Genomic DNA, 23,247 nt, shown 5'->3' with positions numbered 1-23,247 from the left:
TGGTGGAAGGCTTTCACTTGGGTGGTCTCAGAATCTCTGCTTTTTGCAGATGAGGTGGTTCTGTTGGCTTCATTTGAAGTGGTGAGAATGAGAATCAACACCTCCAAATCTGAGGCCATGGTCCTCAGCCAGATGATGAGAGACAGGTGAGAACACAGCTGAACTGAATCTGACTAATCACACACAGGAAGTGGAACGGAACAGACCGAGGCTAACCTAACAAAACATGAAACAGGAAAACAGGCAAAACTGAAAATACTGACTCAATGACCCAGGATCCCTGACAAAGCCTTTTGAACTTTTTGGTATTCTGAGAAATACAAAGTGTTAAAGTTACAGATATGAATATAATATGAAGTTCTTGACTGTTGTTTTTGACTCTGTCATATGTTTCACTTTTGACAACTTCTGCTTTTAGCTGAAAAAAAAAGTTGTCCTACAGCATGTTTGAACTTTACACTATGTGTTCTTTTATACACCTACCAGGCACTTTATGATGCTAATACCAGGTTGGATCCTTTTTTGCCCTGAGAACTGCCTTAAATCGTCTTAGGATTCAGGAAACATTCCTCACAGGTTTCAATCCATATCGACATGGTGTGCCAATCATTTGCTTTAATATAACCCAGTAAAGCTAAGAATACGGTCAAATACAGATATATAACAACATAAAAATACCAAAATACTGATACTTCAGACAACAGCCTTCTTTGATTTGAAGTAAAACACTATCCAGCATCAATACAGGGAACAGAAACTCAGTATACAAACAGCACTGGACTTAAGAAACCTCTTTCAGCAACACAAATGAAAACAGCCAAGTGCTACTTTAGATCTTAAATGCTGGTGTCAGTTCAATTAACTATAATTAAGTTTAATTAACTTCTGATAGCCTCTTAGAATTTCTTCCTTCTTGTAAAAGTAAGATTTATCAAAAAAAGACTTGTAAAGTTGGCATCTCTGAAGTGTAATTTTGATGTTAAAGTGCTGTCATTTTGGGTTTTATTAATATTCCTCGATTTAGTGTCCTTTGTGGTTTTGGTTCTCTTAATTGTTTTCTCACTATGTTATATTTTAGTTTTACTTTAGTTTTCTCTCACTGTGCCTTCCCTGTGTTTCACGTTTCTTGTTTAGTACTATTGTCTCCCTGTTCCATGTTCCCTGTCTGTCTCCCCCTGGTCTCAGTGTTAAGCTTGTGTTTTCCACTAGTAACTATTCGGATCGACTCGGCACAGTTCGCCACGGTTTTCAGGGTTTTCCATTAGGTCATAGTACCTGGCACCAAGTACTTTTTTAGTACCTGCTTGACCTGGGTTCCAAGTGATCTGAGCAGGTGACATCATCATACTACATGCCACCAAATGGTTGTTCAGTAGTGTCACTTGATGAGTCATGAGAGCATCTTATTCACAAAAATTGAAACTGCCGTTTTTGAAACCCAGCAATGGGGAAAAGTCTGATGAAAAGCCACAGAAAGAGCAGCAACTTATTACTTGCCTCGACATCCACCTTTTTTGTAGAGTTCATGTCGTATAGTAATTATGTAGCAGGATGCTTGGACACTGCTATGATGTCAACATGTTAGGTACTACCGGATTTGTGTACATGGAATCTAAGAGGGGTCCATAATCCTATTAAAAGGAGAAAAATACTCACCTTTTTTGAAAAAAGAACACGTTGATATTGCACTTTTAAAAGAAACACATTTAGATGACGTAGAACACCTTAAATTACAGCAAGGTGGATTTGGACAGGTATTTTTTTTACTCATTTACCTCAAGAAGTAGAGGGGTGGCAATCCTTGTGAGGAAAAAACTCCCTTTTTCAAATATATAGTGTGTTTATGGACAAGCATGGAAGGTACATTATAGTCAAGGGAATATTATAAGGTGCGGTTGTTTCTATATTGAATGTTTACTACCATACCCCCCCCCCCCCCCGCCCATCTGTCTGTTTTTATGACCACAGTATTTACAGACTTTGCTGAGATGCACTCTGACATTTCTATAGTGGGTGGAGATTTCAATTGTATACTGAATCCTCTTATTGACAGGTTCCCCCACTAGCCTCTGCCTCTTTCACCACAAGCTAAGGCACTCAATTCTATCTGTGAAGACTTAGGATTTGTGGATGTATGGAGAATAAAACACCCTTTAGATAAAGTATACACGTTTTTCTCTGCACCACACAAATGCCATACTAGGATTGATTAATTTTTTAGTAAAATCAGGGCTATCATTGCACTCAGTTTTATCGTGTGAAAACTGAGTGCTGTAGCACTCAGGAGGTAGAGCAGGTCAGCTGCTGATCAGAAGGTTGGTGGTTCGATCCCTGCCTCCCCCCAGTTTGCATGCCAAATATCCTTGGGCAAGATACAGACTTGCTCTCTGATGCATCCATCGGATGAATGATAGCTAGAAAGCATAGGTAACAGGGCTTGTGTGAATGGGTGTGTATGGGGTAAATGCAGCGTGTTGTAGAGAGCGCTTTGAGTATTCCAGGAGAGTAGAAAAGCACTATATAAGAATCAGTCCATTTACCATATTATAGTATAGTATTGTAATTTCAGACCATGCCAATGTGGTGCTGGATCTTTCTCTTAAAGGTATGGTGAATAGAGCAAAAATACTGGAGGTTAAATACAGCTACTACAACTATTTTAAGGGATTATACATTTGTATCCAATTTTAACACTGAGTTTAGATGTTTATTTGTCCATCAACCGGCATTGTGGGAAACTATTAAAGCGTACACTAGAGGGATTTTTATTTCTTACTCAACTAGTAAGTGGTGGCAGAAATTGAGGAAGCAGAATCTTTTAATGACTGCGCTTAAAACAAAAGGAAGGACTTATGCTGACTCCCCCAATCCTGCCTGCACAGCAAGTGATAGCTGCAGTCAGATCAACCTTAGATACCCTTTTTACGCAAGATGAGGAGATTAACCTTAAGTTTACTAAACAAAGACTTTATGAACATGGAAAACACTTGGCATATCTTACCAAGAAATGATCAGAAGTTATTACAGCAATTTGTGATGCTCAGAGTGATCGCGTATATGACAGTGAAACCATAAATAACACCTTCAAAGAATTTTACTGCCGATTATATGCATCTGAACAACCAGTTGATGCATTGGAATTAATGGAGGATTTTTATTTTATTTATGACTTTTTAGAAGATAAAGAGGTGCCTGTGAAGATATTTTATAAGGCTTTATATCTCGCACCCTCAATGATTTCACATAGACTTAAAGACACATGGGAAAAGGCATTAGGTATAATAATTGATGATGAAGAGTGGAAAGATGTCAGGAGTTCCAAATCAGTCTTAGTCTGTAATCGTACCAAAGCAATACAGTTAAAAATTATACAAGAATGTACATATCAACGTACTGCAGACATCAATACAATCCTACCCATTCACCCATGTGCCTCAAATGCAAAGCAGAAATTGGTACCCTAACTCTTGGTACCCTAACTGCTTTTGGTCATGTTTGAAATTGCAAGGATTTTGGTCTAATATGTTATCTGAAATGGAGAAGATTTTGGGTTGTGAATTGGAGATGGACCCTGCGTCGCTCATACTGGGCCTCCCCAGCCAGCATTTAATATCTAAGAATAATAGGAGGTTGTATTGTATTCTCACCTATGTGATGGGGAAGAATATTCGACTGCAGTGGATTAATGAAAAAGCACCAACTATTAAAGGCTGGCAGCTAGTAGTGTTGGATCTAGTGCCATTGGAATATCTTACACGTGCACTACCCTCAAAAACAGACCAATTCTTCAAGGTGTGGAACCTGATGTCTCTAATATTATGCTACAAGGATTCTCTTGAGTGTTCAAACTACATATTACTACTGGGACCACAGGTCTGTACTGTATTGTATTTTTTTCTTTTTTCTTTTTTTTTTTTTTTAGATAGATCTGATCTTTGTGTTTAGTTTTTGGTTTGTTTTTGTTTTACACTATATTATGTTATGTAATTATGGCTTGTTTGTGAAAACAATAATAACAATATTGTTATAAAAAGAAAAAAGAAAAAAAAAAGGTTGTACCAGATTGTAATGGAAAGCCAGCCAGGCCGATCTGTGCCAAGTCGATCCAAGTAGGTACTAATGGGGACTCGTCTCCGTATTTTTCGTACTTGCTGTTTTATTTTGATATTCCCATGTCCTGCGTTTAGTTTATTCAGATTTGCTTCCTCGCTGTCTCCTTATGTAAGATTAGGTCCAGGTGTTTTCCTCCCGTTGCACATTCCCTCGTTACCTTCTGTGTATATATTGTATTAGTTTCCCTTTGTTTGTTGTCAGGTTATCTGTTTGTCATGCATCAAGCTAATGTACTCCATGCCCATGTCCCAGTACCAGGTTTCAGGTTTCCTGTTCCCAGTGTTTAGTTTGGTTCAGTTTTCCCACTTTATTCTTGTATTTGTTCTTTTATTTGTATGTTGCTCCCCACTTTCTTATAAGCACCCCACTCTTAGTTGATATCAAGTTCTGTTTCTTTTGGGTCCCACTTCAACCTTCACATGGTCTGCCAGCACACATCTTGCTGGTTTAATTCAGTTTTTTGGCCAAAACTCCACTTTTACATATTTAAACACTGTTTTTTTTGTTTGTTTTGTTTTAGATTATTAAAATTGACAAAACCATAGCATTTAAGGTAATTGTCCAATATTATCTTGGGAAAAAGACAGATTTGAAAGTGTTTAGAGGTAAAATTTAAAGTTTATCATATGAATCAATCATGACATCATGAGTAGGGATCAGACTGGACAAGAATTTATCAATTCCTATTCCATCTTCGATATCATTCAGTGATTTAATTCCTTCTCATATGTTTATGTTTGTGTTTGTGTTGGAGGAATTTCCCTTTTTTGTGGTGAAGGGTGTTAGGGTCATTACTCAAAAAAGTAATGTATTACACTGAGCACATTACTTTTGTGTTTCTCCATAAAATTATCTGAAACACATTGTCCATTTAACAATAAGTCCCTCACACCAACACAAATTCCTGTTCCAATGAGGACATACATATGATCTTTAATATTTAGGTATTATGGTAGAAACACAAAATCAACAACAAAAAGCAAAGATGAAAACCAGCATGAAGAGGCCTTAGAAACATTAAAAGGTAGAAGTGAAGGCCTCATGCTTGTCTAATCAGTTTATACACTTATGATATCTGCTTATCAGTCACAAGGTATTTTTAGTGTGCTATTGTTATGATTTTAAAACATCCCCGAGCCATAGACACTGGATCTGTAGTGAACAGAAGGTAACTCCACAAGGGAATAATGAAAGGAGAAATATAAAATAACATATCATAAACATAAAGCAGCTAAAGTAATACTACTGTTTAAAAATGGAGTTAGACACCAATTCACAAATTACAGGCCTATTTCTCTACTTTCACAATTTTCAGAAATACTGGAAAAAAAATTTCATTTATAGAATTGATAAATTTATAGATAAACATAAAATAATAATGGACAGTCAGTAGGGTATCAGACCAAACAGACCAACATCCATGGCATTAATTGAACTTATTGAAAATATCACCAATACTATAGATCAAAGACAATGCACAGTTGGTGTTTTCATTAACCTAAAAAAAAAAGCTTTTGACACAATTAATCATGAAATATTACTTGATAAACTGGAGCACAATGGCATTAGAGGAGTGGTGCTAGAGTGGATTAGGAGTTATTTGAGAGACAGGCAACAATTTGTGAAGCTTGGTGAATATCAATCAGAGTGCCTGGACATTGTTTGTGGAGTTCCACAGGGGTCAGTATTGGGACCAAAGCTGTTTATCCTGTGCATCAACGATATATGTAAAACATCTGATATATTACAGTTTATTTTATTTGCAGATGATACAAATATTTTTGTGCTGAGAGAATTCACAGCAGCTTTTGGAAATTGTCACACAAGAAATGATTAAACTGACAACATGGTTTGACAGAAACAAGTTATCACTAAATTTGAATAAAACTACATTTATGTTATTTGGAAATTGAAAAAAAAAAGATGCTGGAGCAAAATTGTTGATAAATAATGCTGAAGTAGAGCAAGTTTCTCATACAAAATTTCTGGGTGAGATAATAGACAACACAATCTGCTGGAAACCTCACATCCAGCAAATACAAGGTAAACTGTAAAGAAGCATCTGTATACTGAGTAAAGCTAAACATTTTTTGCCTTCCAAATCACTCTGGGTACTTTACTGTTCACTTATACTGCCATATTTGGAATACTGTGAAATACTGAATACTGAAATCTGGGGAAATACATACAAAACTTCACTTCAACCATTATGTAAAATTCAGAAAAAAGCCATCAGGATGATTACTAAAGCAGGATTTAGAGACCACACTAATATTATGTTCTTGAAATTAAAAAATGTTGAAGTTTATGAATCTTATAAAATATAAAACTGTAAAAAATTATGTACAAAGCCAGATACAATATGTTACCAGGAAATGTACAGATGATGTTTTTTGACAGAGACTGTGAATTGAGGGGAAAATTAAATCTGAAGACTCTTAAAGCACGGACAAAGGTTAAAACCTTTTGTATTACCATTTGTGGGGTAAAACTGTGGAACAGTTTTCCTGTGGACCTACTGCAATGTTCAAGCATTAGTCAGTTCATAAAGATGTTTCAAAAACTGCTTTTGGAAGAATATGAAACTGATAAAGTTGATGACCCATTGTATATATAACTATGCTAAATTGCATCAAAATTATATCTATCACTGTAGCTATTTTTATACATTTCCTTCATTCCTTGTTTATTGTGTGGGGTAAGTAATGAAGGAATTAGGGGTAACAGTGAAAAGTGGGATTCAACAGAATGTTGAGCAAGGGGTAGGGTTTAATAAGTATGTATATACTTCTTCCTACTCCATTTCAGACTTAATAATTGTAATTTGATATCATTTAGACTTTGTTTTATTTTATTTATTTTCTTTCTCTTTGTTTTGTCTGAGCATATACGTGTGTATTTACATATATATTCATATTTGTACATGTAAATGCAAATATGTGTATTTCTATATATTGTTTTTTCTGTATATGTCTGAAATAAAGATACAATACAATACTAATACATTATTACCAGTTTTCTCCTTGTGCAGGTCCATGGACAGGTGATTTTCCAGTGTCTGATGATGAACTGCCTCTATGTGGTTAAGAGACTAAAATAATGTTGTACATGTTTCTTATCTGTCACAAATAGTTCTTTAACTTCTTTAACGACTGAGCCTTTGCTTTGGATTTGATAACTAAAGTCTCCATCCTAAAATGGATGGATTAGATTGAAATCTCTGATTATTCACTCTGAGTTATTCTTCGACACTACAATAGGCCATCCAACTAATTAGGTTGCTTTTGAAAGTAACATTGTAATATTTATCCAATTGAATTGTGGTTTGCAAATGTAGAAAGAGTTGATGACATTTGCAGGCAGCATGTTCAATTAATATTAATTACAAGGCATGCATGCATGACATCATGACTGGGAGCTGAGCCTCATCTAAAGGTTTGAACCTAGAATTGCCCCAGAACTCACACATAAGATTTAGACAGATATTAGATTTGTGGTGGATAGAGTCATTTTTGTCTGTATAATGTGCCTTCCAGTGAACACTTTTGTTTAAGATTAAGTTCTCAGTCTAAAAGCAAGATTTCTGTTTTGAATGATTTAAATTAGAAAAGCTTTTAAATATTCCCAACCTCAGAAAAAAATCTTTTCTGCACATTCAAAACATGTGGCACATTTAGGAATAGCTAGCAAGCTAATAAATAACTGGTTTTTCAGACATTTTTAGAAAAATTGGGATTAGTGGAACATGATGGAGTTTATGTGGATCCGATTTTTCTAATAACCATTCTGAGCTTCAGAGTTCTTGCTTCTGGCAAATACGTCTGTATGTGTGTGTGCGGCGGCAAGTGTGCATTGTGAGGACATGGCTGGTTTTGCACCTTCTAGCTCACACACCTGGTCACAATCACGCAACTACTTCTGATGATCCTGTGCAGGCAGCTTCATAAGAAAGTAGCAGAAGATCAGATATCACCGAGTGAAACACTTCATAGAAGCCTGGCTTCTATTCTTGTTGCTGTGAAAACTGTTTGCTAAGAAATTCTTACCTGTCTGTCCCTGTGACCAGGTTTGTGTGGAGATTGCCTGACACGGAGTAGTGAGGTGATTCTAGTTTGGATTTGGGAATGTGTGGATTCTGTCTGAATTTTGTGGAAGCCTCAAGGAGAGTGGACTGGTAGTGTGTTGACCCTTTTGACCTGTGTTCATCATCCACCATGTTAGCACCGTTGCCTCACAGCAAGAAGGTCCTGAGTTCAGTTCCACCATCAGTCTTTCTGTGTGGAGTTTGCATGTTCTCCGCATGATGGCATGGATTCGCTCCGGGTACTCCGGCTTTCTCCAGTAGTCCAAAGACATGCAGTTAGTGGGGATAGGATAATTGGAAACTCTAAATTGCCCATAGGTGTGAATATGAGTGCAAATGGTTGTCTATGTGTTACCCTACAACAGACTGGCGACCTGTCCAAGGATAAGCGGCAGAGAATGAATGAATGGATGGTTTTAATCAAGTTAAGAACAACATTCAGATGTGGAAGGAGGAGAGCCGGCACTACACTGTCAAGATCTGCTATTGAGCAACAGCAAAGAACAGGAAGTTCAGCTTATTTTGTTCAGTACTGTTTGTTTGTTTCTTTTGTTCGGTTGGTTGATTTTTTTTACAACAACAATTGTCACTTAAATATAGAAATGCCAGAATACAGATACTTTAGACAACCACTGTCTTTGATGGGAAGTAATGCAGTGCCCTCTGCTGGGCAAACAAAATCAGTACAGTTTTGTTAAACTTTTTTTTGTGTAAACTCAATTTAAAAAAAAAATCTATTTAAAGATTTCATTAATAGTAATATCATTGTTTTTTTGTATTTAGAATCTCCACCAGTCATGATATTTTTACTGCAGTATTCAAACAACTACAGCTTTCTTTTTGCAGATCCATCTGTTCTTCTCATTACAGTTCACTGATTTAAATCCTTCGTTTTGGACAGAGATTGCACAGTGACCATCAGAAGGAGGCTGGTCGATCCAGGAGCTGAGGAAAACAAGAATTCTGCTCAAGGCTGATGGACACTGGTACACTGTAATTGATTTATCACAGATTTTGGAAATACTTGAAATTTCTATTGATTCAAAGTGTCTCTTACCTATTAGTCAGATTCCTTCCATCCAGCCACTTCCATTTCCCATCTTTAACTCTCAGACCAATCCAGTATCCTTTGTTTTCATATTCCCAACTCTTTTCACTGACAGTTTTCTGAGGACAAAGAGAAAGTTGTCAGAGTTATTTAAACAATTTGCTCTAAGAAAGCTTTCAAGCTAAAGAAATTACATTTTTATTTTCATGAAGTCTGTCATAAAGTGTCCCACAGTTTTCTCAGTACCTTTTCTTCTTCATTAATAACAACAGGTAAATCTGAACTCTTTTCTCTGCAGTTTTCTTGAGCTTCTTCCCAGGTTTTCCATTCATCACGTTCAGGATTATTAACTGCATAGCAGCTGGACTCAACATGATCCCATCCATTCTGACAAGGCTTACATGCTCTGTCTGCAAGGATAGAGCTCAGTTAATAAACATCACTGCATATTTCTGTTAAATTTGGTATTTTTGTACATGATATATTTGGAACATACTGTTATTTTCTTTGGGACAGTAGGCATCAATGCTCCACTGAGATCGACTAATAATGAGATTGTTCCATGATATGTCACGTATTTGTTCTGTTAGATTTTCCTTCTCTGTCTCCAGCCCCTTATTCTGAGCCTCCAACTGCTCATTTTTCTCTCTAAGGCTGTGGTTTTCTGCAGTCAGGTTCATCACCTGTTTTTCTAACAGAATAGAGTCTCATGTTAGGTCGCATCATACATGTTTTTTTCTTATGGATTGTCTTAAAAAACGCTGCATTCACTGTTATTATAGAATATTGCTTATTATTGTATCTCAAATCACATATACACAGATTTTGTGTGAAATCATTTCAGTGTTGCATCTTTTTTTTGTGGAAGGTTGACTCTAAAGATAAAAACTAATCACAAAAATATTACATGTAGTCAAAATTGTATTCATTAAAATGTATCTTTTGCTTTTTTCTCTTCAGTAATTAGTTTTTTTCCAGAAATGACATTTTTTTCCTTTTACAAATACTAACAGAAATTAGTTTAAGTATGACTGTTAAGTTGTTTTAAAAAAGGCTTTAAAATCTGTCTGAGCTCTAAAGTGAGTGTATGTATTGACTGATCTTTTTCATACTTACGGTATACTGTGACTGCTATGATGCCCAACACCAAAATGACACAAAATGTGCCCAAACAACAGGCCAACTGCTGATAGTGATGACGTCTACTGTCTGATCTCTCGTCAATCGAGACGTCTACAGGACAGAAATATATTGCTTTACTTACTTTACATTCATTGCTTAATGAATGTCATTATTGTTTATTGGTTATTAAAAGTTGCATACATTTCCAGAGAAAAAAATCTGAGAAAATAAATATTATATTTAATCTTGCAATGCTCAAGTCTCATATCGGCTCTAAAATGCACATGTACACACTGTTTTTTAAAGTAAATAATTTTCTGCCAATAAATAATCCAGTTTTAAACAGATATTTCTATAAATGGGAAATGGTAAAATTCAATGTGTGGTTAAAAAATAAGAGAACAATTCTTGAAAAATTAATACAGACAACTCCTTTACAGTGGTCGGTCCCTCGTTTGTCGCGGGATTTACGTTCTAAAAATAACCCGCGATAAGTGAAATCATGGTAGGTCAAACCAAGTAGTCAACTTTATTTTTTACAATTACTATAGGTGTTTTACGGCTGTAAAACGCCTCACTACACACTACATACTCAGACAGGCATGAACATTTTTACACTTTTCTCTCTTGTTTAACCTCCTAAGACCTGAACTCTTCCACAGCATGCATTTTTAATTTCTCTTTGATATTTGGCCATATTGGGGTATGAATGTAAAAACAAAGAATTACCAGATTTTTTTTTTTTTTACCTCATTTTACCTCCACATATAAGGATATTCATTTAAAATTTTGATAGAACAGTAGCAGTATAATGTCCTCATAAGTGGATATCAGGCCCTTGTAGAGCAAAATTGAGTATTTTGGTATAAATAACCCAAAATGTGATGTCCACATATGTGGACGCCAGGTCGTAGGAGGTTAAACATTCTCAAATTTCAAACTGGTAGAAAAATAAGTCCAGTAGCCTATTATAGAGTGAAACCAAAGGCAGCTGCAGCTGCCTTTGACGGTGCAAACCATTTTGTTAACATTGTTGTGTTTGTTGGAGAGAAAACTTACAAACATATAGTACAGCACTTCAGAGTCACATTGCTAGCGATCGAAGATTTATGTAAATTTGACAAGCTGAACGCATTCTGTACTGTATGAGGCCTGCTCTCCCCTGTCTTTTACAATGAAAGCCTTTATAGAGTGTACTCTCCTACCAACCCTTATGAACATGAAGGATAATAGCATGAAAACACACTGTAAATGAATTTAGAAGCTGATTAGTACTCATCACCACATCTTGTAGTAAAAGTTTAAAAAAATCTTTGCAGTGTTAGACATGATTACAGGTGGATTTGTGATTTCTTTTTATTACTCACTGTTTGTGTCAGGAGTTTGTTCCGTTGCTTTATGTTTCACTTTCACATCATCATAAATGGTTTCCTCCTCTTTTTTAACTGAAAGGTTTAAAGATTTATTAGTATTCACAAATATAGGACTTTATAGTGCCTATTTAGTAGTTCGTTTAACTTTCTTTTATTCATTAATACAACAAAAAAGATAAATGCAGCAGATGTCCATATAGATATGTGTATAAATATACATTACCAGCCATTTAATGATCTTTCTTTATTTTCATGATTATTTACATTGTAGATTCTAACTGAAGGAATGCACCTATGAATGAACACAGATGAAATTATCTAGTAAACAAAAAAGTGTGAAATAACTCAAAACATGTTTAATATCCTTGATTCTTTAAAATATCCACCCTTTGCTTTGATCACTGCTTTGCACAGTCGTGCCATTCTCTCAATGAGCTTCATGAGGTCGTCACCTGAAGTGGATTTCCAACAGTCTTGAAGGAGTTCCCAGAGATGCTGAGCAATTATTGGCCCTCTTGCTTCACTCTGCGGTCCATCTCATCCAGAACCATCTCGGCTGGGTTTAGGTCAGATGACTCTGGAGGCCAGGCCAACTGGTGCAGCACTCCATCGCTCTCCTTCTTGGTGAAATATTCCTTACACAGCCTGGAGGTGTGTTTGGGGTCATTGTTCTGTTGAAAAATAAATGATGCTCCAACTAAACGCGAACCAGATGTGATGTCATGTAGCTACAGGATGCTGTGATAGCCATGCTGGTCCAGTGTGCCTTCAGTTTTGATTAAATCTCCAACAGTGTCACCAACAAAGCACAACCTCAATTTGGACTCACCAGACCAAAGCACAGGTTTCCACTGGTCTAATGTCCATTCCTTGTGTTTCTATTTGACTATAAAGGCCTGATTTGCGCAGTTTCCTTCAACAGTTAATGTACAGATGTGTCTGCTACTGGAACTCTGGGTGGCATTTATCTGGGCTCTAATCTGAGGTGCTGTTAACTTGCTGGCTATAAACCAGCCTTAATAGTCAAGAGAGGTGATTCTTGGTCTTCGTGTGAGCCAGTTTCAACCGATGGTTGATGGTTTTTGCAACTGCAATTGGGGACACACTCAAAGTTCGAGCAGTTTTCAGGACTGATTGACCTTCAATTCTTAAAATACAAATAAACCCTGATAAAGCACACCAGTGAAGGGGAAACTATCTCAGGGGATCATGAAGCTCATTGAGAGAAGGCCAAGGGTTTGCAGCACAGTCAACAAAGCAAAGAGCAGCTACTTTGAGAATCTAAATATATAATATGTTTAGAGTCATTTATCAATTTTTTCTTTGCTTCATAATTCCATATATCTTACTTTACATACTTGATTTCTTCAGCATGAATAACAATGTAGAAAGTAGTAAAAATAATGAAAAACCATTAAATGAAAAGGTGCGTTCAAACCTTTGACTGATAGTAATTAATAGATCATTCTTCAATTCTGGCTCCAACATTTATTTCTGTTTAATTTCTTTTTTTTTCAACCAACCTTGGACAAGTTCCCAACTAGTCCACAGCCCGTCCAGCATAGCTCACATCAGTTATTGTATCTTGAAGTGGTAGGTGGTGAAATATTGAACCTTTATTTTGCAGTCAAATTCCTTCTAATGCTTTTTTATTATTTGGATGTAATAGTTCTTTGCTCAGTGTAGCTGTAGTAAAAGTATCTGTAGTTAAACATCATGCAAATGCAACTAGTCTGCATGGGATAAGTAGTTAAAGAAATGGATGGATAGATGAAATAATACTGTAAATTCCAGTGGATTAGAACTGGTTCACAGAGGACACACTCATTCTTAATGGTTCATCGTCTTTCAACAAAGTGTGACTTTTACACTTTTTATTTATTTATTTAATTAAATACATTTTTCTTTACATTTTCTCCCATCCATTTAGGAAGTGGGGAGGGGTTGTGGTTGTGGACACGGTCCAAGCAGATACCCCGACCTCCCCCTCATCAGCCACCACCACAACCAGGATGCATCAAAGTCAGATCTCCAAGCTATCAGTTTAGGTCGTTTGGGCATCTGAATGAATCCCCTCAATATTCTGGTGGGATAGTTAGCTTAACAGCTAACTTGGACCTGATTTCTACAAGTTTTTTTTCTAACCTCTATTACTGCAGAAAACACCAGTAAAAAACATCCGTATTGTGTAAATTTGCAGTGTTGGCTTTATCTTTTCTTCTTGCAGTATATTTGAAAAACTTAACTTACCTTGTGATCGGGATAGTTTCTTGGTGTTGAATGTGACTGAGGCATAGTTAACTTCTTCGTCTGCCATCCTTACAGTCTTGTTGAGATTTAAGCGATTATAGACAGAGAGATACTACCGCGTTACAGCCACAGAGCAAGTTGTTTCTTAACTCTGTCACACCCATCTCATTTAGCAACTTCTGCTTTTGGCTGACAAAGTAAGCTGTCCATGTCTTTCACTTTATTACACTTTATTAGGTACACCTTGCTAGTACCAGGTTCTTCATGGCGTAGATTCAACAAGGAGCTGGAAACATGACTCACAGATATTGGTTCATACCAGCATGATAGCATCGGCAGCACAATTGCTGCAGATTTGATGGTATTTAATGAATGCACAAGATCGGTTTGATATCAGGTGCTTTGGTTCCTTTGTGAGTGGAAAGTTCCAAAATATTCTGAAAATGAGAAAATGGGCCGTATTTAAAGATTGGAAAACAAGCAACTAGAAAAAACATGTAAACTGAAAAAAATGAGAAAAATGTCCTTTGGAGGTATTTTTCACAGAGTAATGTTTCAGTTGATTATATTCAGCTTCTGATTTTGTCCACATGACATGAGGCACCATTGGCCTATCTAGATCTTTATAAATATAAAGCTCTAGGTGTGTACATGAGAAAGTCTGTGAATCAATAACAACTGATAGCTTTTTACATCTAAAAAATACCAAACATATTATAGTTGATACTAACAAAATAAACAAAAAGATATATACAAAACTAAAATGGATATAAATATATAAAACTAACCAAAACAAATAATTCACTCTGAAAATTAACTGAAAAACACTGAACACAAACTGGAAAAACAACATATGTAAAACAGACAACATGAGACTCATTTCATAAGCTGGACTTCCCGTTCCTCACTGCAGCTCTGTGACTGACGTTGACAGGGTGCTTTGTTAATGACGTCCAAATGTAGTGGCCAACTCTTCCTCTACCTCATCTTGATCAAACATGTTACAACAGCTATGAATTTATGAATAGAAGAGCCTCATTTTTAACTTTTAATCTTCATTGTCAGTAGATTCAAATTGCGTATGTCTATGTGAAATCATCAATTTAGATTTTAGATTCATACATCCAACCGTTTTTCTTCTTAAAGGTACAATGTGGAAAATATCCCTGCTAGCTGTTAGTAGGTTGCAGATCATAGTCAGCTGAATTCAGTTTTCCTGCACTTCTCAGTTGAAGTGCATAATCCTAGCTACGGTGGCTGCTGTAGGACAAATAAACTTGACTGCTGTAAAAATAGTGTAGGTTGTTACTCCTCCGTTTACCTCAGTTATGAATGTGCTGAGTCTATTTACTCTGGAGGAGGCTGTGAAACTTGGTTATATGAGTCTGCTGAGTGTATCTTTCCTCTGTAAAAACAATCAGACTTTCTAAACCTTTACTTCACAATTACTCAAGTATGAACTCTTCTACTTACCAACTCTCTTTCACATACAAAAAGCAGCTTGGTGAGTTAAATTTGCCATAAAAGTAAATTAAATTATACACTTTAAATACAAAAGCTGTAAAATAGAAATCTTCGTGGTTTAAGGTTTCCTTACATGAGACTGGAATAAACATGACACAAAGATGAAATTTCAAATACATGTATGACTGTTATATGTACTGTATTTCTTTGTAAGTCTCATCATACTTTTTCATGTTGTGGTTCAAAAAACATTAATCATTATGAAAAATGTGATCCTTACAAAATAAAGGAACATTTGCGTATTTTTAAATTGTGAAACAGCATTTTTAACTAATTTTAAACATGATAGAGAAGTTTGTTGATCGCTGTGTTAGAAGAAACAATGCTGAGTTGGTGTGACAGGACAGATTATTAGCAGTTTTAACCCACAAAGTTCATCTACAGCTTGTTCTTCGGCTGCTAGTTCACCTTTCCTCAGCTGTTGTTTTTTTGGTATTGACATTTTTTTTCTTGCCATGACTGAAGACCCTTAAAACAAACACACAATTTTCCTTTTTAATGTAACGATTTGTCAATATCTTTTTCAGGTTTTTTTCAGGTTTTTCAGGCTTTGCACGTATGTGGGTGCTCAAGCTTGTTTTAGCATGCACTGCATGAAAGACAGTAAAGGAAGTCGAACAGATGGTAAGTACGGAGGAACAAACATTGATCAGACACACAATAGAAACTATTATAAACATAGGAGGATGTGTAAACTACTTTTTTTTTTATCCAGGATTATTTTTCTTTAAGATCACAAGATGCCCAGCAGCAAACCTAAACCTAATTACTGTTCTAGCTTAAACTACAATGTACTATACTATGCACCAATCCTCTGCATGTCCTTCCTTATTTACTGTTGCCTGGCAGCTCCATAATTAAAATTATCTGTCCAATAGAGCCACTATCCCTCCACTGCACATGTTCAGACCATCTCAACCTCACCTCTCTAGTTTTATCGTCACACTGGTCAACATGGTTGTGGTTCCGATACACTCCTATGATAAACTAGTAACAACACTACAGCAGTGATGAAGGAAGAACAACAGGAATCGTTCTTCCTAAAAATACTGAAAACACTTCCTACACCAACAGGCACTGCTGGCCTACTGCCTCTGAGGGCATTTAAACAGTGTACTGTACTTGTGTTTGGTATCGCCGCTGCAAAGCAGCTGATCATAAAACTCTACAGCTGTTCTCTACAACAAATCGTAAATCTTCATTCTACTAAAAAAAAAAAAAAGAAGAAAGAAAGTGATGTATTTTCATAAAATGTTTATTCAAAAACATAAACAACACCACCTGTTGGTTATCAGTTGTTAATGTTATGTTAATTAGATTAAATTAGACACTGGTGGTGACTGCTTTTTTTTTTTTTTAAATGTCAAACACATTTATAATAACAAGAATTTCCATTTTAGATCATGTTTTGGATGAAAAAAAAGCTTTTGATGAATTATTCCCATCACCTCTCACTTTTATGTGCTTAGTCTACACATACAGGTATGTGTATAATAGTGAGAGGTATGATATAGTGTTTAGTGATTATAGTGATATAGATGTCAGGGCATTTATTGAATCAACACTTGTGTCTGTTATTACTGTAGGTGACCTTGGTTCTTTGGTTCGGGCTTGTTACCTGCTCAAATGTATACGAGTCACATGTTAAACCATTTATTTATATCTTCCAGGCTTTTAATAGATCCGATGTACTTCAGTAAAATTTCAAATCGCCAAAATTTTTCAAAGTGAATTTTAGGAATCAAGCGCATCTTAACATGGTTACAGACGACAACTCAAAACAAGGACCTACAAGATTGTCTTGGGATTAATGAGTAAGCAAACTACCATGCATCTAAACTAAAAACTTTGTTTAACAACTTATTTTCAGACTTTGCAAGAAAAATTATGGATGTACTCACTTATGCAGAGCAAACATTTCCAATAACCATTCTGAGCTTCTTAGATATTGCCCTGTGCTACACTATTACCATGTTATAGTTTAACTAAAATTAGCATTGAGCCTAATAGAAACTAAACTCAAGTTAATAACTTTTCTCTGAAAGTAACTGAATCTGTGTGTTACTTTCAGCTGCTCCCTTCTCACAAGGGTTGTGTGTTTGATTTGCTAGTATTATTTTGCATCTCCTGCAAGAAACCAGTGAACCTCCAATTGAATGTGTTAGCAATTAAAATATAGAGCCACTGAAAAGTAATTGAATCTAATTTGGAAAATGTAAAACTGAAAGAAAACAAAAATTATTAAAACCCCCACCAAATACAATATAACAACAATGTTGAAAAACTGGACTTGATTTGACAAAGAATATGTATAAAATACAAAACATAAAACTTATATGAGCTGAACTTCCTGTTCTTCTCTGCTGCTCTGTGGCTGATGCTGACAGTCCAAATATAGAGGCCAGCTCTCTTTCTTTCTCATCATGTTACAGCAGTTTGGAAAGTGTTGTTTTAGCTACAACTTTTGTTTAAAACGTTTGTTAACAAGAGAAAGTCAGTAACAATATGGCAATTATTTGATTTCAAAAACAGGTTAATTTACTTCCTTTTTTCTTTCTAAGTAAAATTAAAATACTTGGCATGTTTTTTTAAATATACAAAAATCATAAAGCAGTCTTCATATTTCAATATATTTATATATTTACTTATATTTTTACTGATATGAACATCATTATTAATATTATATTTTCAGAACATCCAGGAGTCATGTGACATTGTACTGCAGTATTCAAAGAGTTAAGGCTTTTTTCTTGCAGATCCATCGGTTCTGCTCACTACAGCTCACTGACTTAAATCCTTGACTTCTGACAGAGATTGCACACTGACCATCAGTAGGAGACCCTGGGATCCAGGCACTAAGAAAAATCACAGGTTTGATGAAGGGGAATCAATATTGACATAAAATAAGACATAATTAATTTATCCCGAATTTTCAAAAATATTTAAAATGATTTTTGATTCAAGGTGTCTCCTACCTGTTAGTCAGATTCCTTCCATCCACCCACTTCCAGTTCCCATCTTTGACTCTCAGACCAATCCAGTATGCATGGTTTCCTGAATTCCACCAGGTGTTGCCACTGATATAACTCTGAGAATAGAAAGAAAGTTTTCAGAGATATTAAATAGATCACATATCATATCAAAAAATATATAATAAATATTTTTCCTAAAACATTGTGGCACAAATTATTTTTAGATTAGATTTAGAGTCCCGCTGGTTTCTCATTACCTTTTCTGTTTCATTATTCACAACAGCCAAATCTGAAATCTTTCCTATACAGTCATCTTGAGCACCTTTCCAGATTTTCTGCTGCTTAGGAGCTTCAGGATTATTAATTGCATAGCAGTCTGACTGGAAGGGAAGCCAGCCAGTCTGACAAACAACACACATTCGGTCTGCAAGGATAGAGATCAATTAATAAACATCACTGCATATTTATATTACATTTGGTATTTTTGTACTAATATATTTGGAACATACTGTTATTGGTCTTGGGACAGTAGGCATCAATGCTCCATTGAGCTCGACTAACATTGAGCTCATTCCACGATGTTGTCATGTTTTGTATTTGGTCTGTTAGGTTTTTCTTCTCTGCCTCCAGCTCCTCATTTTTCCCTCTAAGGTTCTGGTTTTCTGCAGTCAGGTTTGTCACATTTTTCTCTAAGACAGTGATGACTTGAGTCAGGTTGTTCATCTGGAGTGTGAGCTTGGTTTGGTTCCTCTTCAAGTCTTCATTGTCTGAGTTGAGTTTGTTGTTGAGTTTTGTCAGGTTACAATTGACAGCGTTTAAAGTTGTTTGGTTTTCTTTCAGTTGGTTCAGCTCAGTTTCATCAATCTCATGAATTGATGTGACATCTGCGAAATTAAAATTAGCTTTCAAGACATGGTAATGATGCACTTTTCATTTTCACATTTTGTTTTTATAATTTTACCACTGAAAGTATTTTCTCTTCTGTTCTAATTAAACTTCTTTTACTAGCTACCCTTTTTTTCTTAGATTTTATGAGAAAATCTTTTAATATGAATAAAACCCACAATTCTATAATTGGTCTAATATTTCCTTAATGGGTAAATGAGATGAAAATTCCCACAATGCAATAGAGGTTCTAATTTTATGAAAATGTTATTAAAAGTATAAAAGTGCATTTTTGTTGGGGATTCTTTTGGTAATGTAGCTGCAGACTGGTTGTTTCAGCAGTCACAGCATAAGGACTGCCCTAATGACTACTGTTATGTTTCTTTGTGTATCACATTAAAACCACTGTATTCAATGTTATTATAGAATATTTACAATGTAAAATTGCATCAACTGCTTTGTTTGGGATCATTTCTTGGTTTGCATATTCTTTTGGGGAATTTGCATCTAAAAAGAAAAAGTTAAAACTGAAAAATCACAAGTATTTTTTAAATGGTCAAAAATATATTAATCAAGAAATTAGTCTTATTTGTTTCCTGAACAAAATGTTGTTAAACATTGTTTAACAACATTTTCTTGTGACCAATATAATTCATCTAAAGTGCTGTTATTTATGTCTAAGACTGAGTTAATGCATGGATGTTTTCATACTTACGATAGACACTGACTGCTATGATGCCCAACACCAAAATTATACAAAGCGTGCCCAAACAACAAGCCAACTGCTGATAGTGGCGACATCTGCTGTTTGATTTCTTGTCAGACAAGAATTCTGCAGAAGCTAAACAACAGATAGAAATGCAGTTAAGTCCATAAATATTTTGACAGAGACAACTTTTTTTTCTCATTTTAGTTCTGTACATTATCACAGTGAATTTTAAATGAAACAACCCAGATGCAGTTGATGTGCAGACTTCCAGCTTTAATCAGTGGGTTGAACAAAAAGATTGCATAACAATTTGAGTAACTAAAGCATGTGGAGGCAAATTTCTTTTCTCATGTATTAATCACATATTTTAACATATCACATTAGTTATAGTAATATCACTTTCTCACTTTACCATAGTAAGAGGACTCCTGTCACCAGTTTGCATGCATGTGGAATGTTAACACAGTGAGGCCATTGTAATGGGAGATGTTAAACAGATAGTGGGACTCCTCCTTATCAGGGATGTATATCTATAGGTGACGGCCAAGCAGAAAACAAGGTCATAATTCTCTCTGTGAGGGAGAAGGTATAGCCCCCCTGTGAGAGGGGCCAACATGGAAGAGTTTGTGGAATGTTCTTTGTCTGTGTCTCTGTATATAAGATGTAAGGGCGGTGGCCACATTTCAGAGATGGTCCTAGTGTTTCACTGGGATGCTCTCTCCACATTGCAATGGCACTGGGTGTGTTGCAGGTTATTGTTACATTTTCCATAACAAGCATTTTTGACCCAAGTTTAAAAGTAATTGGACAAATTAAATAACTGACATCACCACAACATCACATCACAGCTAACATCGCCACGTGCTGTTTCCTCATTTTAAATGGCCTTTCAGGCCTTTACTGCAGCAGATTTCAGTTGCTGTTTGTTTGTGGGCCTTTCTGTCTCAAGTTTAGTTTTCAACAAGTTAAATGCATGGGTTAAGGTTCAGATGTTTTACTTTTTTCTCAGGATGTAACAAACTGTATATTTTGTTGCTGCTTAAAGTATTTTCTCTTCTGTTCTAATTAAACTTTTTTTGCATACTGCAGCATCTCAAGCCCTCCAAGGTACGGAGGACTATCTCCCCCCACCACTTCCCCTGCCAGTGGCTGATGCCCTCAGACATTGGTGTATTGGTGGTTCTCGGTGTTCGGGGCTGGGCGCTCAGGTATGCACCTCACTCCCGGTGGCTTCTTGTCGGGGCCTGGTGCCTGTGGCTCGGTCGGGCCACTTCGGGGGGTGGGGTGCTCGGTCACTCTGGCACAGCTTGCTGCCGGCGGAGCTCACGGGCACGTCACTGCAACCCCCTCTGGCTTCTGCTCCCCGGCTGCTGGTGATCCCTCATCTGGGGCTCTCCTCAGCTCTTTCTGGGAGAGTGGCACGGTTGCCCCTCTGTTGGTCTTCCTTGGTCTCTTGTGCTCTGGGGGTCTCTGGATGTCTGGAGCCTGGATCTCCTCCATACCTGCTTCGTGCCCTGGAGGACGGGGCTATGGCTCCCCACACCCTCTAGCAGAGGGTTACATGAAGGAACCTTTTGAATACAAGCACGCCCATGCTCACAGGTGTACACACAGGTGCTCACGGATGTAAACTACACCCTTTTTTGGCTGCTACCTCAAAGCACACTGTGCATTGTTGATCTTACGTGCTGCACAATAATATTCAATATTTAGTATTTACTGTTATATACACATAGATTATTGCAATGATGTTGTTTATTATCTTGCTCTCTTTTTTGCTTGTTTTCTCTTTTTTTTTCTCAACAGGTGATCCAGGTGATATATACATATATATACACATACACATATATATACATATACACACACACACATATATATATATACACACACACATACACACATATATATATATATATATATATACATATATATATATATATATATATATATATATATATATATATATATATATATATATATATACACATACACATATATATACATATACACACACACACATATATATATATACACACACACACACATACACATATATATATATATATATATATATATATATATATATATATATATATATACACACACACATATATATATATATATATATATATATATATATATATATATATATATATACACACACACACACATATATACAAAAAACACCCAGCACGCCCCTGCGGGCGGTTTATCCTTCAAGCTCGGGTCCTCTACCAGAGGCCTGGGAGCTTGAGGGTCCTGCGCAGTATCTTAGCTGTTCCCAGGACTGCGCTCTTCTGGACAGAGATCTCCGATGTTGTTCCCGGGATCTGCTGGAGCCGCTCGCCTAGCTTGGGAGTCACCGCACCTAGTGCTCCGATTACCACGGGGACCACCGTTACCTTCACCCTCCACATCCTCTCGAGCTCTTCTCTGAGCCCTTGGTATTTCTCCAGCTTCTCGTGTTCCTTCTTCCTGATATTGCTGTCATTCGGAACCGCTACATCGATCACTACGGCCGTCTTCTTCTGTTTGTCTACCACCACTATGTCCGGTTGGTTAGCCACCACCATTTTGTCCGTCTGTATCTGGAAGTCCCACAGGATCTTAGCTCGGTCATTCTCCACCACCCTTGGGGGCATCTCCCATTTTGACCTCGGGACTTCTAGGTTATACTCGGCACAGATGTTCCTGTACACTATGCCGGCCACTTGGTTATGGCGTTCCATGTATGCCTTGCCTGCTAGCATCTTGCACCCTGCTGTTATGTGCTGGATTGTCTCTGGGGCATCTTTACACAGCCTGCGGTCTTGCCTGGTGTGATAGACCCCAGCCTCTATGGATCTTGTACTCAGAGCTTGTTCTTGTGCTGCCATGATTAGTGCCTCTGTGCTGTCTTTCAGTCCAGCTTTGTCCAGCCACTGGTAGGATTTCTGGATATCAGCCACCTCCTCTATCTGCCGGTGGTACATACCGTGCAGGGGCCTGTCCTTCCATGATGGTTCCTCGTCTCCCTCCTCTTTCTTGGGTTTCTGCTGCCTGAGGTATTCACTGAGCACTCGGTCAGTTGGGGCCATCTTCCCAATGTATTCTTGGATGTTCCTTGTCTCATCCTGGACTGTGGTGCTGACACTCACCAGTCCCCGGCCCCCTTCCTTCCGCTTAGC

At 36.7% G+C, this 23,247-nt stretch overlaps 1 protein-coding gene across 1 annotated transcript in view; it reads right to left on the bottom strand.

The window, feature by feature from the left end:
• Positions 1-23,247, bottom strand: part of LOC308406050 (uncharacterized protein) — a gene marked incomplete at both ends in the record, with an annotated part of 40,896 nt that overhangs the window by 9,488 nt on the left and 8,161 nt on the right. The window contains 11 exons of the mRNA XM_080896854.1: positions 9,028-9,142; positions 9,255-9,364; positions 9,492-9,655; positions 9,742-9,936; positions 10,362-10,478; positions 11,735-11,812; positions 13,991-14,066; positions 18,300-18,369; positions 18,490-18,602; positions 18,744-18,910; positions 18,996-19,370. Coding sequence (XP_080752980.1) covers positions 9,028-9,142; positions 9,255-9,364; positions 9,492-9,655; positions 9,742-9,936; positions 10,362-10,478; positions 11,735-11,812; positions 13,991-14,066; positions 18,300-18,369; positions 18,490-18,602; positions 18,744-18,910; positions 18,996-19,370 — 1,580 coding nt within the window. The remainder of the gene's footprint in view (positions 1-9,027; positions 9,143-9,254; positions 9,365-9,491; positions 9,656-9,741; positions 9,937-10,361; positions 10,479-11,734; positions 11,813-13,990; positions 14,067-18,299; positions 18,370-18,489; positions 18,603-18,743; positions 18,911-18,995; positions 19,371-23,247) is intronic.

The sequence above is a fragment of the Rhamphochromis sp. 'chilingali' genome (genome assembly GCF_963969265.1).
Source record: "Rhamphochromis sp. 'chilingali' genome assembly, chromosome: 11".
Classification (NCBI taxonomy): domain Eukaryota; kingdom Metazoa; phylum Chordata; class Actinopteri; order Cichliformes; family Cichlidae; genus Rhamphochromis; species Rhamphochromis sp. 'chilingali'.
This window is presented reverse-complemented; position numbering and strand designations above follow the sequence as displayed.